The sequence below is a fragment of the Bos indicus genome, chromosome 11 (genome assembly GCF_029378745.1).
Source record: "Bos indicus isolate NIAB-ARS_2022 breed Sahiwal x Tharparkar chromosome 11, NIAB-ARS_B.indTharparkar_mat_pri_1.0, whole genome shotgun sequence".
Classification (NCBI taxonomy): Eukaryota; Metazoa; Chordata; class Mammalia; order Artiodactyla; family Bovidae; genus Bos; species Bos indicus.
Genome location: NC_091770.1, coordinates 11,379,905 through 11,404,861, shown reverse-complemented (window position 1 = coordinate 11,404,861; position 24,957 = coordinate 11,379,905). Strand labels below are relative to the sequence as shown.

Here is a 24,957-nt window from a genome sequence, read left to right as displayed (position 1 = left end):
AGGGGTGTTAGGCCAGGGCTGGGAGCAGCTCGGGCCTGAGCCCAGATCCCTGGGTCAGGCCTCCAGTGGTGGCGCTGGGCCCCACTGCCTTCCAATGAATGTCAGACTCATTGATTGGACACTCAAGGCCTTCTGCCACCTTCTCCTGCCTCCTCATCCACCAACTCCTCTCCATCATGTGTTCAAGCTTTGAGGCCTAATCCGCTAAGGCTGCCTGCCACCTCCAGGAAGCCTCCTCTGATCTTCTCAGACCAAACCCATTGCTGTCGCCCCTGGTGCCCCGGGCACTTGTTTCTTCTCCATCACACCCCCAGCTACGCACTGATTCGTACTCTTACCAGCTGTGAATCCCGGGTCCGCCCCCCACGTCAGTGTGAGCCATTCAGGGTAGTTTCGGTCACCCTGTGCATAGTCAGTCCTTGATAAAAGTTGAACCAAACTGAACTCCTCAAGTCTGGGAATCTTATGTTATGTTTTCCATCCCACCCCCCCCACCCCCGCCAGGCAATGTGCATCCAGGGAATGTGCAGAGCTCCCTCCCCATTTGGAGCTCCTGAGGGGCCCCCTGGTGGGCCAATCTCAGAATCATTCTACCGCCCCCATCTGCCCCCATCTTCTTCAGGTCTCAGTTTCCCTCTATGTGTGGTGGGGAGATTTTCTACTCCTGGGGCTGCAATGTGGATAATACCAAGAAATGGATGAGAGAACCCTTTGGAGGCTTAGAAAACCTGCTTAAGGAAGGCAGGACTCCATGGTTATCCCACCACCAGCCTAGGTCTTGCTTACCTGTGTCTCCTCACGGCTCACAGGACTGAGCCCTTGCTGTGGGCCAGGTACACCCGAAACACTTCACATATACTGACCCGTTTAATTGTCTCCGCAAAAGCTTTGCATAACCAAGCCTCCTTCCTTCCTGGCCTCTATTTAGATAGGTGTTCTAGAAGGTCCTGGAAAGAACTGGGGAGGGATGGCCTGAGAGGTGGCCCTGCTGACGCCTGTCACCAGGGCACGTGTGTGCATGTTCGTGCACGTGCCCGTGTGTGGGCTTGCGTGCACGCGCAGGTTTGGGGTGGGGGTGTGCAGAACAGGCAACGTGACAGGTGGCGTTGGCGTTCCTGGGCTCCGAGCGGCTTTGCCATTCCCATCCATCCCTCCTGGGGGGTCCTGTGGGCAAACTCCAAGAAAGCAGCGGGCGGGGAGGCGGCAGATTTCTGATGGCAAAAATAGCCCGCTTCAGAGTTCAATAGGGACTGATTAAAGCAGTAAAGGAGAAAAGCCCCAAACAAACATCTCCAAGCAAAGTAGGAAATGGATTCGAGATTGGAGGGGAGGAAACACCTGCTCTGGAAGATGGTCAATCTTGGTGGACCTAAGAGGGACAAGATGCCTCCTAGACATCGCTCTGGTCTCGTGTCAGCCCTGGAAGAGTGGGAAAAGCAGGAAGCAATCAAGTCAAGGTGAGCCCAGATAAGCCATGCTCTGCATTAGCTGTTGCTAAATAGCACCAGTTCTTAGCCTTAGCGATACCCGGAGACAGTACTACCATCCTGGGGAGGGAGTTGGGATGCAGGAAACATGTGACCAGAGTCTACACGTGTGGGGTGAGACAGATCCTAGTGGGGCTCATCAGGGAGGACTTCCTGGAGAAGGAACCTCTTCCAGAACAGCTTGCGTGCTAAGTTCAGTCGTGTCTGACTCTTTGCGACCCTATGGACTGTAGCCCACTAGGCCCCTCTGTCCATGGGATTCTCCAGGCAAGGATACTGCAGTGGGTTGCCATGCCCTCCTCCAAGGGGTCTTCCTGACCCAGGGATCGAACCCATGTCTCTTACGTCTCCTGCATTGGCAGGCAGGTCCTTTACCATTAGTTCCACCTGGAAAGACCTGAATATGAACCTGAGCTCATTCCCAACTCTTCTCCATTCTTGGTTGGGAATTCAAAGGCTTTCTCAGAGAAAAAGAGGCAAGCTAGGAGAGACATTTGTTTCTGGCAGGTCACAGCTTCCAGCCAAGCTGGTCGCTATCATTTACTTTGGGGCTAGTGATGAGGAGAGAGATGGTGGAAGCTCTGGTACCCACTGGGGGTACCCATATTTTTTCCCATACAGGGATGGTGTGCCTCTTTGTTTCTTAACTATGGAAGCTGGGAGGGGGACCTGGGAGGAGTAGGGGAGTGAGCAGGGGCATGGCTAAGCTTGACCTTCAAACACCTCATCTAGAGCATGCACGTGAGCTCTAAAAGCCAATCTCTGAGACCAGGGTGACTAGAGTGAGGACATGGGAGGCCCTGAGCTTCTGGTGCCCTGGGCCCTCCAGGGCTGAGTTAAGGAAGGGCTCGGCTGAGAGGGAGAGGTTGTGGGTTAGCAGGGCTGATGGGGGAGCTCTGAGCAGGAAGCCCTGGGGGGCTCAGATGATGTCTTTTCTTCCTGTCAAGGTGTTTGGCAGAGCCTGGAGGGGCAGAGGGGGGGTTCCCTGCTGAGGTGTCGGGACCAACAAACCAACAACCCACAGTCAGCAACCACAGGGCAACAGCCCTCGCTGCTGGTGAACCGGACTCCTCGCCCCACACAGGCCCTGCGAAGCTGGTGCGGGGGAGGGACAGAGACATGCAACCCTCGCTGCTGGTGAACCGGACTCCTGGCCCCACACAGACCCTGCGAAGCTGGTGCAGGGGAGAGACAGAGACATGTACACACTTGGGGAGCCCCCGGCCCTACAGAGGCAGTCCAGCCACTCTTTCCTGTGCTCCCACCCCTATTGCTGCGGGGAGGGCTAAGGAGCTGAGTCAGGGTCCAGGGGCCCCAAGGCATGTTCCAAGGAAGGTTCTGCCCATTCGCCACTCAGCACCATTCACAAGCCATGCCTGGCCCCGGAGGGTGGTGCACCCACACTACCAGAGAAGCACCCTACAGTCAGCATCTGACTTAAGGTCCTACAGCCCGCCACTGGCTCTCCTGGCTCCAGTACCAGGGCCCAGTTTCATGGGTTCACTTCCAGAATCTTAATGGACAGAACCAGGAGAAAGCTTACTTCCAACCCCTCATCTTGTGGCAAAGGAAACGGAGGTCTTGGGGTGAAGCCCAAACTCACACAGAGAGTTGAGGTGGGGGGATGCCAGGCAGAGGCGAGGAGGGCATACCCAGGGCACGTGGGGCAGGCCCCAGCCTGAACCCCACCTAGGGACAGGACAGAGCCCCCAGGGGCCCCTGGACCCCCGAGCCTGACTCGTCCACAGAAAAGCCCCACCTTTTCATGTGGACACATTTCAACCTCACCAAACCAGCTAATTATTGACAGTTGGTGAAGAGGAGATCTCACTTTTTCCTCCTGTTAAACTGCTCCTAATTAGTTCCCTGTCACCACGGCTGGCTCGCCCGCCCGCCGCTCGCCGTCGCGGTAATCCCGCTGCACAGTGTCTCATTAACCTTTTGCTCCTCTCCTGCCGCCTGCCAACAAGATGAAGACAAAAACAGATTGTCGAACAATGGCTCCGGCTTGTATGTGCTGCCCGGTTCCCCAGCCCCCCAAGCTCCCGGGGGAACTGCGGGGGGAAGAGAGGGGAATGGGGTGGGGGAGAGCCCAGAGGAATCGAGGGAGAGAGGCACAAAGAGAGACAGAGACAGAGCGGGCAGGGCCACGGGCGGGGCACTTGGCAAAGGTGCTGCCTCTTGCTGTGGGGAGACAAGAGGTTCATTAAACGGGATTGGAAATGCTCCCAGGTGGGGAACACTGGCTGTCAGAGCGGGAGGGACGTTCATCATCCCCAGGTCAGCCAAGCCCACGGGCCCGGAGACTGGACCTTGGACATCTCCCTTGAGGGACCCTAGGCACCAGCACGTGTGTGTGTGTGTGTGTGTGTGTGTACGTGTGTCTGGGGGAGGACAGAGCTGGCCACGTTGGCCTGGAGCCCAGAGCCCCAACCTCCATAGAGGGTAGGGCCAGAAAGGTCAAAACAAACCAGGCCCCACACGCCACAGGGCGGCCTCTGCGACTGGCACAGCCCTGGGTGAGCTCCAGCACAGCACCCTGCTTTATTTCCATCTTAGCTGCGCTGCACCCGACATTCCTTGGTTATTGGGTTTCTATCTGCCTCCCCAGAAAACAGAGCTCCCTGAGAGCAGGGGCTATGACACGGGCCTCCGAATTACAAGGAAAGGGGAAAGCACCCCCAATATCTGCGGCAGGGATACAGATGGGCCCATCGCTGTCTGGGCACAGCCTGGCTGAGTTGGCCTTGGCCAAGCCTTAACCTGTAGGCTCCAGGGTCCACCAGGACACACCCCACACTCCCTGTGACAGGACCGGGGCTCAGAAGGGAGGCCAGACCTTGCTTCCCCATTCTCACACTCAAGCTCCTAAGGAAGCTTCCTACCCAAACTGCTGGCCTATAGGCCCCCATCCCCACCTGACCTCAGCTCTGGGTTGGAGAACAAAGGCAGACTTCAGAAGGTCCCTGTGAATTGGACATGGATTCCCCATGAAGGAGGAGGGCTGGGGGAACACACTGGAAAGTTCCCACTGGCAAATTAGCAAGGAGCCCTCTGGGGTCCAGACCTGTGCCTTCTCACTTGACGGTAAGGTGGGGGTGGACTGGGAGGGCTCTCGAATCCTTCTGTGAATACAGAGCCCCTCCGTTATTACCAACTCGGGGCCTTGGGCACACTGCTTATATGCCTCAGTTTCCAGTTGTAAACATGGAGTAGTACTGGTCCTGCCTTGCAGGACTGTCATGTTCTGGAATCACACTTCACCACCATATCAACCAGGGCCCTCTGCTTACTGGACCCCAGGACCCCCGGGAGGCCAGGCCTTTCTGCCCTGGGCTGTACGACTCCTTCCCCATCACGGCCCTCTCCCCGGGCTCCCAACCCCCCATCTCACAGGACAGCGGCCACCCGATGTGTCCCATCCCTTGACCGTCTCACAGAACACTGGCGAGTGACACTTTCTTTGCTGTTCTCCAGTGGCTTCCCATCCCTGAGCTCATTGCTTGGAACAGAGACAGAATCCTGACCACCACTTTGCCTCCTCAGCTGCTTTGTCCAGCTACAGTCCCGGGCTGCCAAGCCTTGTCAACCCCTGCTGTCTCCTCCGCAGCAGCTCACTTGCAGGGAGCCCCCTCCTCCTCAAAACGGCCTTGTCCTCAGGGTCCATGAAAACGCTCATCAGGTTTCTCCCCTGGCTGCTCCTGCCCTTTTTAAGACAGCTTTTTTCCCTCCCATGGCAACCTCGACACTTCTAGGGCTTTAGTCCCCCCCATGCATCAAAGGTTCCATGTTCCCCCACCAAAATCTCTCCCCAGAGCCTGAGACTCATATATCTAACTGTCTAGGCAGCACCCCTTGATAAACAGGAGTACTCCCTTGACTTAAGGAATATTAGGAAGATTTAATACAAGGCACTCAGAGACCCCAGCCTGCTGCCTGGCCCAGTAGATGTTTAGTAAATGGTAGCTATAATTATTATCATTTGCAATTTTAATTTTAAAATTAGCACCATTTTAATAGGCAGAAACACTAGTTTGAAAAGAGTAGACAAAACTTTCCCAGCGATTGAAGAGGGGATTGAAGTTGTTTCCTCAACTTCTGGGGTTAGTGGGTTGGAAACCCCATACCAATCACTGCAGGCCAGCCATTCTAGGAACCAGTTCCTAAATTCCATCTCCAGGTCACCTAATTAATTAATTAGTGTGCCAGCGATTACTCCTATTGACAGCCTTGGTGGCTCTTGGCAAGGTTGGGTCAGCCCAAGCAAGTCCAGACTCATTGTGGCAAATCCCATTGGCTTCTGGGTTGTGAGACGTGATCCCCACACAGCAGAAGCAGCACCTCGTTAGAGAGAATTAATTGGGAGGAAGAAAGAGGGAACAAGGTCCTCTCAGCCTGATGGCCTTAGTGCCACAGGTCAGAGACAGCCCTCCAAACACCCCATAATGCACAGGCCAGCCTGCATTCTGTAGGGTTGATGCAGGCGAGGAGGAGGCTCTGAAAATCATGGCCCTACCCTCCTTTCCCAGAGAAAGTTCTAGAGATTTATTACAAAATGACTACATTCTTCTCAATCTAGAGAAAGAGGCGTGGGTTGCAACGAGATGGACTTTGGTTAGACACCCAGAACTAACTTCCACGCCTGTTTGTGGCAGGCATGGGGGAAGGAAGGAGCCTGGACGTCGCTCCCTTAGACCACCTCTCGGCAGCCAGAGCTGGAGGCTGGAGTGGCTGGACTGTGGCCATTTCTCTGTTACTTGTCCCAGAGCAGCACCCTCCAAAGACCTACAGCTCTAGACTCCACCACCACAGAGAGGCCCCAGCTCCCTCCTCTCTCACTGCCCCAGGGTAGGTGAAAAGAGAGAGAAAATCCCACGAAACAAGCAGATGCAACACCTCCTGGGAGCTCTGAACTGGAAGCCGGCATCTGCGGTGTTCTCCCACATCAGTTTCTGGCTTATCTGCGACTCTGGGCTGGACCCTCAGCTTCTTTGGGCCTCCATTTCCCCCCACAGAGAGCCAGGGGGGTGCTAAACTGGATGATCTTGAAAATCCTTCCAATGGGACAGGCTCCAGTTCCCTCGTGGGCTTTCTCTGCCCTGGGTCTCTCCCCTGTGCAGAGGGGTAGAGCTATGGGAGCTACTGGAGGCTTCTGAACACAGGGGTGCTTGCAAGCACCTGGAGCACTCAACTCGTGCCCAGAACTGCACACGCGGCCCAACTGCACAGAGATGCAGTTCATGACCATGGGGAGTGTGGGCTCAGGCCTTCCACATGGGGATGCTGGGACCACTAAGAAGTGCCCTCCCCGCTATCTTCAGAGCTTCCAGGCAACCTGGAACCCCCAGCTCCATTTAGAGTCCCTAAGCATCGGGATATAGCTGTTCAGCTTTGGGAGTGAGCTATAAGGTTTGGAAGGGTACCCCAGCTTTGTAGCAAGGCTGGGCCCGTGGGCGTGAGGATACTGCTTTCCATCCACCTGCCTTGGGCTGGCCCCCAAGACAGGAGCCCCTTCCCATTATAGCTTCCTCCTAAAACTCTGGGACTCAGTGGAGGGAAGTGACGCCAGTCCATACCCTCCTTGGGGCCTGGAGGCTGGGTCACTTCCTCCTATTTTAAGACCCTATGTCTCCAGTCCTTACAGTCTAGGTGTAACACCCAGGACCTTATTTTCACCTTCCTCAACTTCCCTGGGGGAACCTGTACCCCTCGCACTCCCTCTGGCGAGGACTGAGCAGGGTCAGTGCTGCAGCCACAGCCGCCATCTTCCCATGAGTTCAGTGGTCGTTCTTTGCCTCCATAGGTCTGCCTCTGCACCAAACCTTGCTCTTCTCACTCAGCTTGCTAGTGCTTCTTCACCCCAACCCAGCTAAGATTCTGGAGTCCTCTGCTCCTCCTGAACTCATACCAGCCTCCCAAATGGCTCACCCAGACAGACAAAACTGGAGCTGGCCCCGTATCTCTGGGTAGATGATCCCTGGCTACCCCCACAGCCCTGAACCCTCCCCCAGCCATCCCCTCCACTGACCCCTGGCCCTGCCCTCCAGGTTCTCTGACTTCCTTGGTCCCCGGTCTCTCCTGCTCTTCCCTCTGAAGGTCTCCAGCCTTCTCCATGGCCCTCTGACTTCCCCTTCCCACTCTCCTCCTACCTCTGCTCAGTCTTGAGACCCCAGGAGCTATCAGAACAACTTCCTTAACCTCCCACCCCTGAACTCCACCCCAACCACATCTGCCTCCCCCTACTGAAGGGGAGAGGGGTCACCACACCGAGTGAATCCTCTAAACTGCTTTCTGTGCCCTGCCTCCCCCACTTCATGGACGTGCTCTTCATCCTCCCCCTCCAATGTCCTCCTTCTCTCCTGAGGTCTTCCCTTTGCATTTGCTCAAGCTCCAGTCTCTCCCATTTGTAAACAGTGAAAATAAAGCCTCTCTTGACCCTACATCTCATTCCAGTGGTGGGACTGCTTCTCTCTTTCCCCTTGGCTTCCTTTCTCTTCTCTCTTTTGCATCCCAAGCCTCTAGACCAAGCGGTCAGCCTGCCACCCCATTTCCTCACCCCCACCCCCCGCTGAGCCCCACTGATCCCTTGGGATGGGGTTTGCCTTCATGTCCAGAGATACCAATGACACTCTTCAACCTCACAGAGCTTGACCTCACAGGAAGGTCTGCTGTCTAAGGACGCCCCCACGTCTCATCCCATTTGGCTCTATCCCTACCTCCCTGGCCACTCGTCCTTGGGCAGCACACTTCTGGAGGCCTCTATTCACCACACACTCCTTGACTGGTCCTACCCACTACCCTGGCTTCCATCACTGTTTAGGCTGGGGGCCCCTGCTTCTGTCCTTCCAGCCCAGGCCTCTCTCCTGGATTCTAGACCCAAAGCCAAATCCCACAGGGCACCTCCGTTCACGTGTTCCGCAGGCTCAAGCCCCATGCACGCATCCAGCTCCACTCGCTGTCCTCCCGCATGTCAGCACCTCCGTGTCTCCATCTTGTTAAGTAGTACCTACATCTGCCTGGTAGCCGGGCGCATATCCTGCCGGTTTCTTGTCTTCCCACCACATGCAGTTCTTCGTCAAATCCGGATAAAGCTGCTTCCTAACTCTATCTTCAAGGACCCACTTTTCTCCATGCTCACTGCCAACAGCCTGGTCCAAGCCACCATCCTCTCACTGGACGCGCGCCACTGCCTCCTGAAGGCTCCTTCTCCTCTGGAGCTGCAACCCAGCCTCACCATGCAAGCACAGGGACCATTCAAAATCAGGACTCTGGCCCTGCTCTGTACAGCTCTTCTGGTAACACTTACCCTCTGTGGTGGCTTCCAGCTTCCCAGTACCACCTGACCCTAGGCCCCCTTACCAGCCCCTCATCTTCCCCCTCTCCACCAGAAATGCAGGCCTCAGTTGCCTACCTTCACACCAGGTGACTTCAGCCTATGTGTCCTCTCACCTCTTACATGCCTGGGCAGCTCTAACCCATCCTTCAGGCCCCATGAAACGCCATGTCTCTCTAGGCGCCGTTTGGGCCCCTACTGTCCCCTCCCACAGCCGAACACCTCCCGTCCTCACACTACTCACCGTTCACTTGTTATTCCTTGTGTCATCGCTGTGTTCACTGCCTGACCTCGGCTCTTTGAGGTTAGAACCTGGGCCTGTCTCATTCATGTTCTAACCCCAGTGCCTAGTTAGCCCCTTGCTAAGGAGTCAGCACTAAGTATTGGTTTATAAATGACCAAACTGCAAACCTTCCCTGTCCTGCCCTTGAGCCCCTCCCTCCACTGACCTCTGACATCTGAGGGAAGAGGCTGATGGCCAGCGGCAGGGCCAGGCCGAAGGCTGCCAGGCACACAAGGCTTTGCACAGGGAGGAGCAGCCGGGGACGCGCCTGCAGGAGAGCTGTCCTGTGGAAGAGAGTGAAGGGGGAGCCATGAGACCCGGAGACAGAGTGAGCTGGCCACTAGCCACCACGCTGGGTTCCACTGGGCCCAAGGGCCAGTGCTAGCCAGTAGTCAAATAGCAATGGAGAAATTCTGTCTTGGGGACCTTCACCCATTGGCACCCATTTCCCCAGGCCCTGGCCTGAAGAACATTGCTGGTTGAACTCTCAACCACAGCTCATAAACGAGCACTTGTGGGGGCCCCACCCCACTGTATGTCCACTGTGGAAAGAAGACCCCGAATGGGGGAGACAATAGAGGAAGCTGCTGATCCCTGCTCCTGTGCAGGGGCTGGGGGGACCCCACGGGGATACAGCAGAGGAAGACGGTCCTTGAAGGCGGCACATAACAAATCACACATTCACGCGTCACAAACACGCATACACACATGTGCATAGCCAGGAGGGGATGATCCTCTTCTGGGTATGGGAAGATTACACGCCGCCTGGTCAACTTTGACCCAAAAGCCACAGAGGAAGACAGGGACTTGCCCAAGGCCAAGGCCAAGTCTGCAGGAGGCAGGCAGGGCTGCTATCTGGACTCCTGACTCCCAGCAAGTGCTGTCACTGAGCTGCTCCGGCTCCTGCCTGTGGACCCTCTGACCACATCATCGCCAGCTAACACCCCTCTCTGCAACGAGTGTCAGGAGGGATTCTTGGACAGGAAAGGGGTATGAAAGCCTCCTCCCTCTGGGGCCAGGTCCCCAGCCCCATGACAGAACAAGCTCTCCAGACAGAGTGGGGACCATAGTGGTTGGCAGGTCCACCTTCACTGTGTTGTCCATCAGAGCATCTCGTTCTGTATAATCCACTGGGTCCTAGTGAACACCACAGGCCATCTACCTGGGGGAGGCCTGGGGTGGGATGCCCCAGCAGGATGGATTATTTGCCAAGGGATGTTGGGTGGGTACTAACGCTGCCCTCAGGAAGTGTCAGCCTTCACTGGAGGAAGACCGGTTCTGTGGGAAGAAGACGGAACTGAGACTCTTGCCCTCCTCTCCTGGAGTAGGTAGGGGAGGCCCTCCTGGGGGCTGTGCCTCAGTGTGTGGGCAGGCAAATCCCACACCACCTGTAATTACCTCCAGACACAAATCCCAAGAGTGACTCTGGCTCTAAGGGGACAGCAGAATTGGGAGCAGTGGTTTTCAAACTTTGGTACCCAGGCTGGGGTTAAATCGGGCTCACCTTCATGAGATCCTGATTCTGTGGGTACCACACCTGGGAACCCTCCCTGAGTCTGAAACAGGTGATCCCCAGACCACACTCTGGGACACTGTGGCCCAGAATGTGCCTGCTAAGGTACCAATAATGATCCAATTACTTGTAAGTTCTATTCAGTAAAAGACGGGGACACACTAAGTGCTCAGTGAGGGGTGTTAGTGTTGCTATTGTTACTGCCCTTGTTTCCAGCTGGAAGGAGGTAGATCCTGGTGGCTGGGCTGTCCCCCAGCCCTCCCCACTGGCCTAGACCCCACCATCTGACCAGTTGTTGAATTAAGCCTGAATTGATCTACTGGGGAGGGGAATTTCCACAGGATTAAGAGCAGTGGGACAGAATGGCCCAAATCAAACTCAAACCCTTCTGGCCTTCCCTCTGCCTCAGTCCAGGGGGCTTCTTAGGCGGCACTGAGGGAGGAAAGGAATAGGCTGAGCTAACTCCATCTTGAAAAAGAGGGAAACTCCATCTTGCACTTTCAGTGAGCTTTGGACTACGTGCCTGGTAGAGTTAGGGGAAGCACACTGACTGAAACCGCCCACCCTGGCCAGGCTCTCTAGTAACCATTCACATGAATTGTTTTACGACAGGAGGTCTTGGTAAGGAATACAGAACTAATAAGCCACCACCAACCGGAAGAGTTCGGGAAAGGTCAAAAGGAGCCACCGCGTGTCTGTCCACTTCCCAGAATCCCTCTTGCTAGCATCCATCTTGGCTGAGCAATGCGTGTGCCACCAGGAAGGACTCTGAATCAGAATGATTGGCCACCTGGAAACTAATCCCATCACCAAAAAACCCGAGACTGCCAGCCACTTGGCAGAGCAGTTCTCCTGGGTTCCCTTACCCTACTCCTCTCCACCCGGGTGCCCTTTCCCAATAAAATCTCTTGCTTTGTCAGCACGTGTCTCCTTGGACAATTCTTTTCCGAGTATTAGACAAGAGCCTGCTCTTGGGGCCCTGGAGGGGAGGCCCCCTCTTCCTACAACAGTAGCAATGGGGATAACATACCTATGGCCGAACTGGCCTCCTCTTTTGGCAAAGATTTCCCATTGCCAAAAAGAATGTAATAATCCCCTACGCAGTCAATCACCTTTGTAATCTTCATGGCACCAATTGGTGTAGGCTACAATGTATAACCAGCTGACCCTTCTGATTATGAATCATGGCTGTGACCTGATTGTGTCTCCCTTTAACACTTTCCAAGGTTGGTTTAAGGAATTTGGGGATGTGGGCTTGAGCAGTACATTTAAGGTATATGAGGTTTTCACAAAAGTCGGTCAGGCTAAAAGGAGACTCTGCCTTGGGCCTGCTGGTGTAATAAACTGCACTCCACTATCTGCATTGTCCTTCTGAGTGAGTTTGTTTCCTGGAACGGGTGGCTACAACAGCGCCAGTGATAAAGAGCCTGCTTGCCATTTCAGGAGACATAGAAAGACTTGGGTTCAATACCTGGATTGGGAAGATCCCCTGGAGGAGGGCATGGCAACCCACTCCACTATTCTTGCCTGGAGAATCCCATGGACAGACGAACCTGGTGGGCTACAGTCCATAGAGTTGCAAAGAATCAGACATGACTGAAGAGATTTAACATGCACAACTTCTCCAGCAGGACCAGGAGAGGCAGTGACTAGGACCTCAGGCCCTGAGGGTGGCCAGAGCATGGGGACAGACAGGAGGGTGTGTTTTCCCTGGAGGCACTGTCCCTCCCCCAGGGTCACGGAGGGAGGTTTCCTCCCTGACAGGTGAGGGGCAGGCCATGGGTTCATTCCAGTGGGGACACTGGACAGACCAGCCCCCTCCACGTGGGGCTGTGACCTCCGCTCCTCTCTCAAGGTGGCTGGCTGAGGTCTTCACTGTACAGGCCTGGCTCCCCACCCGGGAAGGAGGCAGGCTCAGACAGCAGCCAACAGTGGGCTCTGAAGCCCCAGCCCGGGCGGGAGAGTGAACACAGCAGGACAGGGGGAGGGGTGGAGGAGAGGGAAATGGCAGGGAGGAATTGGAAAGGCAGCTGGGGGAGTTAGAATATGCAGATGGAGAGATGTGCGAATGCCTGGGAGAGAGGAAAGACCCGGATCCCAGGGACTGAGGGAGGCTGGGGAGCGGCCTCAGGAACTACCGTGGAGGGTGTGGTCTGAACCGCAACCAGCTGAGACCCGTCCTGGGAGGGCAGTGAACCCAAGGCCCCAATCGAGGGCAGGGACGCAGGGCTGGAGGAGAGAGCCCCACACCTGCCTCTGAGTTGGGGGGATCACGTGGGGGTATGGGGCTGCTCTCCCAGCCCAGAGTCCAAAACCAATTTCCTCCCCAGGACGGTGGAGCTGGAGTGTGAGCCCCGACCTGAGAGGAGGGGTAGTGGAGGGTGAGGGGAGGGTGTGCAGCTCCTCAGAGGGGTGCCCTGCTCTGGTGCTAAAGGCTTCTTGGCTTCTGACTTGAGACTCCTTTCCTTTCAGTCTCAGAGACGGGACATCTGAACATGCCCCCCACCTGTGCTATCCTAGCTGGAAACCCAGGGACCTGTCTCTGAGAGCTCCCCCGGAGAGGAGATACTGAGGCCCGCCACACAACAGCTTGTCTCCCCATTGTTGTGCATTCCCTCAGCACTTGGAGCAGTTTTACTTTGCGCTCCATTAATTTGCAAGTAGGCTGCTTTGTAAGTGTTCTTTTGTCTTTTTTCCCTGGCGGTCCTGACTCCCTCACCCAACCAGGGCTCCCAGGGTCGAGAGTCGAGAGTCAGGCTGCCTCCCCCAACAGCCTCCTCAGCAGAGGCCCCGTCATTAGCACCCTGCATGGGAAGGCTGTGGGGTGCTCGACAGGGGGGGCCTGCTGGGTGGTGCAAAATGCCGACCTGTAGCAGACCAGATAGTCAGGGGGGCGGTGCAGTGGTTCTCCAGGTGGGAAACTGACGAGCCAGACCCGGAAGCGGAAGCGGTGACGTGGAACCCCGCCTCCAGGAGTCTCTGTTGGTGCCTGCGCAGCCCGGCCCCCACCTCTGTCTGGCAGTTCCCCCTGTATGTGAGGTTAGTTATGTCTCTGAGGGTGCAAACTGAGTCTTGCCCACCTTATATTCCTGGGGCAATCCAGACTGGACTCTTTCTCTTCCCTCAGAGACCCTCCCACGAGCTTTGAGAAAGGACCAACCAAATACAAGGCTGCCTACTAACCCACTAACCTACCTGCCTTCGGGGCTTTTTCAGGACTCAGAGCTGAGTCAGACTCGGGGTGCCCGTAGTCCAGGCTGATTCCAGGCCAGGATGTTCAGAACTGGAACAACCTCACCCCATCTCCCGTGAAGCCTCCAACTCATGGGACACTAACCACCACTCCACTTACTGCAAACCCAGTTCAGATGTCACCAACAGCCATCACATACATTTTCCCTCTGCAAATTTCAGGTTCAAGATTCAGTCGCCTTGAAGACAGAAGCCCCCCTACTTCCTCTTTGCCAGGTGGGGTCCTTGTGTGCACTTGTAGTCACTGGTATTTGGGGACAGCTTCAGGTCACCAGAGAGTTATGTCTACAGGGTCAGGGGCACCAAAGCAATCACTTCCAGGATTTATTTTTGCAACTTCTAGAGGAGATTAATTTTCTTAAATCTCAGTGTTCAATATGCCATCCCCACTCAGGTACTCACTCCCACCCTGCACCTCCCGTCTTCCAGGGGAGAAAGGGATCAGCCCCATAGCTGGACACAGGGCTCCTTTTCTTCTCCTAGGCTGGGCTCTCCAAGGTCCACACAACAGGCCCAATCTTGCCCCCAAAGCCTTCCTTTCTACCAAATCCTATCTTGATCTCAGAGTTGGCTGCAGCCCCTTTCCTCTGGACCAGACCCCCCTCAAGATCACCTTGACCCTGTTCACACACTGCTGGGTCCCACCCGCAGCTGACCTGTGTGTGGGTCTCCCCCTTTATCAAAACACAAGCTTTCTGAGACCAGGTCCCCAAATTTGCTCCTCCCTTGTCTCTATATGGGGTGGATTCCAAAGACGTGATTATGTGCTGGATCCAAAAACCCAAAACGCAGCCAGTGTGGTAGGAAGAGCCCAGCTTTGCAGTCATCTTCCTGGGTCATGCTTGGCTCTGCCATTTCCTAGTGAGTGACTGTAAGCAGATGATACACAACCTCTTTTTGCCTTCCTTTTCTCATCTGTAAAATAGGGATACCATATTGACCTCATTGCACTGTTGTGAAGGTTAAATGAGATCATTCATTCAACAAACACTGAACATCACTATTTGCCAGGAACTATGCTAGATACTGTGCCAGGCAGAAAACAAAAGGAATTTACCCACCTCCATGGGCTTCCCTGGTGACTCAGATGGTAAAGAATCCTCCTGCAATGCAGGAGTCTTGGGTTCGATCCCTGGGTTGGGAGGATTCCCTGGAGAAGGGAATAGCTACCCACTCCAGTATTCTGGCCTGGAGAAATCCATGGACAGTGTAGTCCATGGGGTCACAAAGAGTTGGACATGACTGAGTAACTTTAAAAACAAAAGTGTAGATGACATTCTAGTGAAGCAGACAGATAATATACAGCTAGAAAAAGAATCTCAGATATTGGTAAGTGCTGTGAGTAAAAATAAGTCAGTGTAGCCAGGGAAGGAGTCCTGGTGGCTGTCATTTCAATGGGGTGGTCAGGGAGGGCATCTTTGAGGAGATGGCATTTAGGTAGGGACCTGGCTGAGAGAGGACTGGGATGTAACAAGTGTTTAATAAGGGTTCGATGCTAATTGTCATTTGGTTTGTGAGAATAAGAAAGTCCTCAAACTGGGGAGAAGCCCCTAACCTACGCCTTCCATGGAGTGCCACCAACCCCATCCTTGTCCTACACAGCCTCAAGCCCATCTATAGCCTTGAGGTGCCCCCTTCCAGGCTGGGCCCCCAGAGGGAGGGAGCGATCACCTCTTCACTTCTACCTGTACCAGACCTCCAGGCCTTTGCTTATCTTCCTCCCTGCACCTAGAACCATTCCCTGCTTCTTGCCATCCTCCTAGACTTGCCCTCATCTTCAGGGATCTGCCTGCTTCTTCCCTCCTCCCCTCAGCCTCTCCTCCCAGCAGCATCCCCATCTTCATCATTCAGTTTTACCCTCATTAATTAATAGAATCACTACATCACTGTTCTTATTATTGTATCTCCTCTGTGCTGTGTTGTGCTTAGTCGCTCAGTAGAGTCTGACTCTGTGACCCCATGGGCTGTGGCCTGCCAGGTTTCTCTGGTACATGGGGATTCTCCAGGCCAGAACACTGGAGTGGGTTGCCTTTCCCTTCTCCAGGGGATCTTCCCAACCCAGGGATCGAACCCAGGTCTCCCTCCTTGCAGGTGGATTCTTTACTGTCTGAGCCACCAGGAAAGCCCAAGAATACTGGAGTGGGTAGCCTATCCCTTCTCCAGGGATCTTCCCGACCCAGGAATCAAACTGGGGTCTCCTGCATTGCAGGCGGATTCTTTACCAGCTGAGCTACCAGGGAAGCCCTTACAATGGGATATCACTTGTCAATTAAAAGGAACCAACTACCATAACAATTATATTAAGCAAAATATATATTTTGCTTATAAAAAGCAGATATCTCTTTTAGAGACACAATCATGACTCCTGACTCTTTCTTTAGAGTCAGGACAAATATGTTCTCAGAACATCCCTCTGAGGGTGGCATGAAGGTTAATACTATTATTTTATAAATGGAGAAACTGAGGCACAGTGAGGTGGAGACTTGCCTCACGGCAGATACTTGAAAGGGGTATGCTGGGTCCAAATCTAGTCTTCCCACCACAGTCCTCAAACGCTCTCTCTATCACTGGTCCTATGCTGTGCACTAATAGAGTGCACACACACACACACACACACACACCCACCCCTAAGAAGCGCCAGCCCTGCCTCGTGCATCAGGACCTCCGTCCCAGCTCCTAGCACAGGGTCCTGAGCAGGGAGGGTCCATTAATTCTCACAAGATGATTCCAGCAGTCCTTTCAAGGAGAGTCAGAACAAACTAGGGCCCTTGCCCTGGGCCAGCAGGGCCCCCTCCCCTCCACCTCCACGGTGGCTGCCGTCCTGGCCCCACTCACTTCTCCAGCATGGACATGACGATCGGGGGTAGCACCAGGATGGGCATGGGGAGGACCACTCGTGTCAGCGCTGTCTCCAGCAGGGCCTGAGGGGCAAGCAGAGGCTTGGTGAGCAGGGGCTTCTGGGGGTGGGACAGCTGCCTGGCAGCAAAGCCCGCCCTGGAGCCCCTAGGTGTGTGAACTGCTGCTAAGCACATCTGGCTGAACGGAATAATTCATGGAATTGCTCGCTAAGCTGTATTCCCCACAACAGAAAAAAGCTCTCCCTGTCTTCCCATCACAGATTCCCATCACCTGCCACGTGTGGGGGAGGGGTGGCAATACAGAGGCAGTCCCAGGAAGAGGCCTGCGCCCAGGGAGGTGCCCGAGTTGGGGGTGGGGGGTGGTGCTGCGGCTGAGAGGAAGCACATGGAGGACTCGAGATGCTCAGAAACAAAGCAGGCGCTGGAAGGACCAGAACAAACTGCTGGGACCTGCTGAGCTGCCTGAGGTTCCTCGTGCCCAGTGAGAACAGAGGTTCCGGGACTGACTTTCTTTTTTGGGCCCTTAAAGCATCTCCTGGCTCTGGAGGAGAGTCTTTCTTAGCGACAAGAGGTCAACTTTGTAGTGGGAAAGGCTTCTGCTGAGTGTCTGTGGTCCCCATAAGGGGTCTGCCTGGGGCCTGGCCCGGGGGGTTCCCTCAGGATCCCCGGGCAGTGGCGGCTGTCGAGGTATAGCTCAGTGGCATCTCTGCATCCTGATGGTCGCTGTGATGCAGGCTCCTGGCTCTCAGAGAAGGCTCAAGGAATGCTTGTAACACGTGGGTCCCTGGAGTCTTTCTCCAGAATGGCAAGGGGCCGGCAGCCTCAAGACAAGGGCAGCCCAGGGCTGCAGAAGAGTTGGGGGTCCCTGCTGTTTGGACCACGTGAAGGAGCTGTCACTATTGGCCACCCTCTCAGGAAGTCAGGAAAGAGAATAGGGCTGGATAGGAGGTTAGGGTCAGGTGGGAAGTTGAGGCTAACTCCCCTCTGATGAGGGGCCGGGGGCTGAATATTTCTCCCAGGAACCTGGGTTCTTCATCATCAGCTGCAGGAAGGCCTGGGAGAGGGTCCCTTCAGTCTCCTGAACAGGTGTAAGGATGTGGGGGGGGGGGGGGTCAGGCACCCAGAGCCTGTGCAGAAAGCAGAGGATGTGGTGTGGATGCCAGCACCCTCGAGCTCCTTGCCCCTCACAAGCCGTGCACGGACACTTACTTTCCCAGTGGGGTCAGAGGCTTATGGAGATTGCCTCGCTGACAGCGCAGTGGCGGCCCCATGTGCAAGCTGATGAGGGAGAGGGGCTGGAGCAGAGGGGACCCAGCACTCGGAGGCTAGAGCAGGACATGACACTAGTTGCCATTAGGATGAAGGCCGGAAAGCACAGGGAGATACATACACAGACTGGAATTTTTTAAAAAATTGCTAGAGTGAGTGAGGCTGGTGAAAAGTGATAGAAGTGAAAGAGGGCCTCCTGAAACAAAATACTCTTCCCCAAACCATCTCCATGGCTTCCTGCAAGCCTGAAATCCCTTCATCTTGGCCACCCTCACTCCCTGGTGACGTATCACCTGCAGAAGTGCCTGTTAGCACAGAACCACAAATCATCCACTTCCACCTGTCCTCTTCTCACCCAGGGGGATATGAAGGCCCCAGGAGCAGGGCTCTAGGTCCTGGGGAAGGGAAAGAAAGCTCCAGGGCGCAGGCGGGGCGGGGCGCGGGGGGCCTCCTCTGCCCTCACCAATTAACAGGTCAGAGAAAGCAGGTCCTAAGGGGCTGGGATAAGAGATGGGGATGCTTCCCAGGGGTGAAGAGGTTGCTGCAGAGAAGCAAGGGTGTCCAAGAGGCAGGGCTGGCGAGGGCCAGACCTGAGGCCTGTGGTTCACATGGATGGGAGTGGGGGGCAGGGGCGGAGAGGCGTGCTCAAGAGGAAAGGCAAGGGCACGGTGGACAGAAACCCCTGGGGAATGATCATGTCAAGGGAAAACTAACCAGAGCCTCCCCACCAGCCCCCTGAGCCCCCAGATGACCCACATGTCTGGCGGCGATCTTGGAGGAGCCCACGAGGTTGCCATCACTGTCCAAAACGTCAATTCCCTCCTCCAGCTCCCCGTATCGCATCAGAACCACGTTGCAGATATTGGCGCTGGCTGGAGAGAGAGAAGGGAGCAGGAGTGAGGGGGGGAGGATGGCATTCTACCTTGTGGAGAAGACCACTGGGTTCCACCCACACCAAGCAACAAAGCTTCTGAATAAATGCCGGGGCTTCCCTGGTAGCTCAGCGGGTAAAGAATCCACCTGCAATGCAGGAGACCCCGGTTCCATTCCTGGGTTGGGAGGATCCCCTGGAGAAGATCCTCTCTGGGTACCCACTCCAGTATTCATGGGCTTCCCTGATAGCTCAGATGGTAAAGAATCCGCCTGCAAGGAAGGAAACCTGGGTTCGATCCCTGGGTTGAGAAGATCCCCTGGAGGAGGGCATGACAGCCCACTCCAGTATTCTTGCCTGGGAGAATTCCCATGGACAAAGGAGCCTGGTGGGCGACAGTCCATGGGGTCACAAAGAGTCGGACACGACTGAGTGACTAAGCACGGCACTGTTCCCATAGTGGGTGGAGGCATGGCTCTGCTGCCTATCAGCCTGGTGAAGGATGTGGGGCTCTTGGGAACCTGGAAAGCAAAGGTGGAAAATAAATAACCAGTGTGAGGGGGGAGGGGAAACTGTTCAGGGCTCAGAGAGCAGCCAGTTGTCCAGGACACTGCTTTCCTCTCCTCAGGGGCAGGCCCCACCGGCAGGCAAAGTGGATGCCCATCCAGGAGGGCTCTGTGGCTTGAAGGCCAATCCCCACTGGTGCCGGACGCTCCACTGTCAGCTCCTCAGTCCCTTGGCTGCCTTTCTGGGCATCCTCTTAAAATGCCAGCTGCCCCCCACACACTTAGCCCTTTGCTCCTCAGAGTGAATCAAGCTCGCAGAGACTTGCTTCCCTGACAGCAGGTGCCAGAGCAGGCAGGAACCTCAGTGCTCACCCAGCACCTCCCCCTCATCATATGGATGGAAGATTGAGGCTCAGAGAGGGGGGTGACTTATCTGAGGCCACACAGCAAAGTGGGACAGAGCTGAAAGGCTACAGTGCCCCATCCTCTGGGTACCCAGGAGATGGACGAGTTTGGGGTGAATGGCATGCCTTCTACATGCTTGATTCAGATGGTTGGGTTTCCATGCCTCCACATCTCAGCTGAGATCATGGGGACCCAGGCTGAGGGGACGGCTCTTAGCTCCTTACTTCAGCAGAGTGTGCCGACTTTGGGGGGCCACCCATCAGCTGGCTTCTCTCCCCTGGGATTCACATGGCTAGGTCTGGGCCCAGGGCCGGGTGTGGGTGCTGACCTCGCCTGAACCCTGGTTCTGCTCCAGGATGGAAGTGGGGGGACTTGGGGATGGTGGGAGGGTGGGCAGTTGGGGGGGTGACAAATGTGGAGCCCGCCTGCTTCACTCCTCCCCCCAAAGCGCCTTGCTGTGTTTAAAGTTTTAATTTTTGCTAATTAATGTCAATTAATTTTGTATAATGAGTGTTTAATTTTGGGGAGTGTGTGAGCCTGGGAGCGACTGCAGTTCTGGGCTGTGAACGCTGATTAGCATCAACACCTGCTGCTTCCTCACTCCCTCCAGTGAGGGGGGGGCGCCAGGGTTTGGGGAACTGGAGGGCGGCAGGGCCTAGTGGGCAGGTGGAGTAGGAGGACCGCAGATGCTCCTGGTGCCCAAGCCAATGCTAGGGAGCAGAGCGGGCCAGGGCGCTTGCAGTTGGGGGACCCGGCCCTGCAGGTGAGGGGCCGCTCGAAGCCCTGAGGGTCTCTGAGCCTCCGTCTCCTGTTTCAGTAAAGCAGGGAGGTGGAATAAACAGAGGGGAAGACCGAGGTACTCTGCAGCCTTTGGAGAAGAAAAGCAGGAGACCCAATACAGTTTTGAAACGTATTTACAGCACATATGCCGTCTCCGAGTAGCTCTCGTGTTTCCACACGACACACAGTCACAGTGGGAGCCATGGGCAGACCTTGTCGGCTTCAGTCCCTGCTGTCTCCACAGCAGCCACACTCCCCTGTCTCAAACAGGGGCTCTCAACCGGGGCTGATTTTGTGAGGCATTTGGCAAAGTTGGAGACATTTTTGATGATCACGATCTGGGGCGGGGGGCGGGCAGGGGTTGTTACTGGCATCTCTGGGTAGACCAGAGACTAAACATCCTTCAATGCACAGGACAGCTCCCGCAGCAAAGAATTATCCAGCCCAACACGTCAGTAGAGTTGATGCTGAAAAGCCCTTGTCTTAAACACACCCAGAGACTGAGAGTCAGGCAGGTGAATCTGAGGTAAGGGAGGAGAGAATGGGAGCCTGGGTTTCAGGCCAGTTGGCCTTGGGTTCCAAGCCTGGCTCTGCATCTCCTGTTCCTCACCCTTAGAGGTGAGCTCCTGATAGCCCCAGGGTCCCTCTAGGGCTTAGGGTCCAGAAGGGCCCCTGGAGAGGCCTGGGGTAGGGGCACCTGGCCTGTGTTAGTGATTTGCCCTCTAGTGGTGGCAGCGATGTACTGCAACCTATCACACCCTTGGGACAGCCAGGCCCTTAAGTACTAGGAGACCCAAGAAAACCTTTGGAGATGATATTGGGGTTTTCTGCCCTGAAAGGCATTAATCTCTGCCCTCTGAGAATACATTCTACCACCACCACCACCACCATTCCAGGAAAGGCAAGGCCACAGGAATGTGGTTCAGGGGAGGAGCAGCTGCCTAAACTCACTCTATGAACTCTGCTCCCTGCCGGCCTCCCAAGTGTGAAAATGGGGATGCGTTTAGTGTGTCCGTGAATTTCTGGGTGCTGGCTGAGCTTACAGGCTTGTCCAGGTAGGGGGAAGCCAGGGACAGCTGAGACATGTCAAGTCCGTCTATGTGCGTGTGTGTGTGTTGACGTGCACGCGCGAGACAGACAGACAAGAGAGAGCATGGTTTGGGAGGTGATGGAGTTGCTCCAGGCTGCGGTGGCATCTCTGCTTTCTGAAATTTCTGAATATGTGATGTGGCCTCAGAAGGATAGAGGAGGTCGTTGGTTCAAACACAAAGCCACTTGAGATGAAAGATAAAGCATGAAAGGAAGTGAAAACCCAGCCTCCTCCCTGTCTGGACCCTTTTGAGAACGACAATGTGCCCCTCTCATCTCAGCTGCGAGATGGAAAAGAGAGAAATCCCTGGAAGCCACTACAGAATGATGGCAACCCCAGGCTCCTCCTGGTGAACACCAACTTTCTTACTGTCAACTCAGACAGCACGTGCCCTGTAATCTCTTCTGTTGACTCTGTACAGTGGTTAGCCATTTACTGAGCACTTGCTGTATGCACCGGTTACTAGCCATCCCTACCTCTGAGCAACGAGAATGCCAGCCTGTTTCAGTGATTCCATTGTCTCTTCCAGAGCTTTAAGTTCTACTGTATTCCTTTCAAACCCTCCCAGATCGCTCTTATCCCGCTCCTGAAAAGTTCAGCTCTAGCAGTATTGTCACTGAGAGACTAAACAAATGAAAAGAGAGAGAGAGACCAACCGTGGGCTGCGGGTCTTCTTTCTATCATACCAGCAAGATCCATTATTGATAGTATCAGCAGGTTAATTAAGCAGTCTGTTAGTGATAATGTTAAGAAAGCTGACACATTTTCAACTCAGATTGACACCATTCAAGACTCAGGCATAACTGATGTTGGAGCAGCGATGCTGGGAGATGTCAGTGGATGAGAGAGAAAGAGAGAGAGAGAAAGCAAGAGAGACTGCTTCATGCTGATGGCGAGCTCAGTGTCAAGGCCTGAGGAAAATATGCTCTTGACTACCGCAGATGTTCTCACATCAGACACACCACGATGCAAAATCATGCAGATTGTGAACAGCTAATGAAGTGCCCGTGTGAAAAGGACAGCGTGGGGAGGAAGAAAGAGCAGCAGACAGAAAGACAAATGTGCAAGAAGGTTCTCAAAAAGAAGACTACAGGGGAGCTTGCCCCTTGAACTAGCACCAGAACAGAGGCATAGATCAATGGAGTTAATAGTCCCGAAACACTCCCAGCTGTAGGGGAAAGGAATTTCTGTAAATGCGGTTGTTATCAACTCACAGGGCAAGGGCCATTCAAAATATGGGGTGGAGCAATGGGCTATTTATCTGGGAAAATCAAACACCGTAACTGCTCTGTTCTAAGAAGCATTTTCTCATATTTTAACAGTGCAAAAATCACAATGTGCCTTACAATGCGTGTGAGACCTTACTTGCTCTTCATCACAACTGCCTGTGCATGGGCGACCTTAGCCACGTGTAGAGGCATCTGTTCATCCAAGTGTCACCTCAGCTGCCCACAGCAATCCACACAGAATTTGAACTTAAACTTAGATTCCTAATTGTTGCCTAAAACATCTTTTTAAAACTTACACTATAATAGAGCATGGACATGAAAAGTTATTGTACATGCAGAAGATCGTCTGCCAGATACCAGGCAATGCAATTAAAGGCAGCAGAAATTGCCAAACCATAGATAGCTACCCTAAAGAAATGCTTGCCCATATGCACAAAGAGACATTTACAAGGATGTTAATTATAGCACTGTTTGTAACAGCAAATAATTAGAAACAGCCTAAATGTCCACCATTAGGGAACTCACACGGGGAGATCGCCAGAACAAACTTATGTGAGCAGACTTACTGAGCATGTACAGGGTGATTTACTGAACGTAAACCACATAACTGGTACACACACGTGTCTGCATAAATCCCTGGATAATGTTCTGGAAGGGTCACACCTCACCAAGTGATCCTCTTGGAAATTAGGGATTATTGAAGGACTTCTACTTTTTTACCCTAAATTTACCTAGACTTTGCATTTTTGCAAAGAGAATGTAACCAGGCTTTTCTTTTCTAAAAGTTGAAAAGGAAATGCCAAACTTCTTAAAGTAGATCAGAAAAATTTCAAACCCCAGCAGGAGTTGGTGTGACCTATGCATGGGTCCTGTACTTAGGCATCTGTTTCAAAAACTTCCTAAAGAAGCTGATTAACTTTAAAAATATTTTTTTCCCTCAAGTAAAGAATAAAATGAAACCACAAGTATAATAAAGTAGGAGTTGAAAAAAAAAACTCAATAATCTTTTATGTGTTTTGAAATTATCCTGTTAATTTAAAAGGGACTAAAAAGGGTCAAGAGTAGAGGCAGAGCTTAGAAAAAGCAGTGCTGGTCATGATGCTGCATTTAACGATCAGTGCCCAAAACAGTATTGTACAATGTGGAAAAGGCTGAGATTCAGACTCTGTGATATTGAAAAAGTGATTTGGATTGAATGTGCATTATATGCTTATTTATTCCTTCAAATGAAATATAGTCCTCTCCTCTTCGGAAAGATTGTTACATTAATGCCTCACAGCTAAGGTATCTTAGAATTAAGAAACAATGGCATCTGATACCTATTTATGAACCATATTACAAGAAATGGGAAGCTTTAAAATATATTATATATGACAAAGGACTACTGATATGAAAGGTCTAATGGAGGGTCATGGTGACTGACTCCCCATAATTAAGTATAAAATCCTTCCCTTGATCTAGGATGGGATGTGTGACCAACTTAGACAATGAGGGGTGTCTGCAGGACTTCTGGGAAAGTCCTCCTCCCACTAAAAAAGAGGTGGTGGTCAGCAGAACCTTCTGTCCTCTGGACAGTGGTGGGTTTGGATATGAAGTTTGGAATTGCGGTTGCCATCTCACAACCATGAAGGGAGTAAGCCTGAAGATGAAGCCCCTGGCAGAGCAAAGGAAAGACTGGCCTTGATGCCTGAAGGGAGACTTGAGCTCTGTAAAGTAATCATTAGTATTTAAGCCGGTTTGAGTTTGAGGGTTTCTGTTACTTTCAGCCAAAAATGATCACAAAATACATAAAGAGCTTTAACAATTATTAAGAAAAAGATATAGTGATTAACAGACTCAAAGAATGAACTTTAGGTTACCAGGGTCGGGGAAGGGTTGGGGGAGAACAGATTTGGAGTTTGGAATTGACATACACAAACTACTAATAATTAAATCAGATGACCAACACGGACCTACTGTATGGCACAGGGAACTCTGCTCAATATTCTGTAATAACCTAAATAAATGGGAAAAGAATTAGAAAAAGAACAGATATATGTATATATATAACAGAATCACTATGGTGTGTATCTGAAACTAAC

General features: G+C 53.5%; 1 protein-coding gene across 3 annotated transcripts in view; it reads right to left on the bottom strand.

Moving 5' to 3' along the window:
* The window catches only part of SFXN5 (sideroflexin 5), a 127,318-nt gene that overhangs the window by 9,382 nt on the left and 92,979 nt on the right, over positions 1–24,957 (bottom strand). The window contains exons 11-13 of one of the 3 annotated variants that reach the window (XM_019969935.2): positions 18,752–18,867; positions 16,704–16,789; positions 9,270–9,387 (exon numbers count right to left, since the gene is read on the bottom strand). In XM_019969935.2, the coding sequence (XP_019825494.2) occupies positions 9,270–9,387; positions 16,704–16,789; positions 18,752–18,867 (320 nt within the window). Of the gene's footprint in view, positions 1–9,269; positions 9,388–16,703; positions 16,790–18,751; positions 18,868–24,957 lie in introns of those variants that run through there. The other 2 variants (XM_019969936.2, XM_070798433.1) reach the window with 2 other exon arrangements.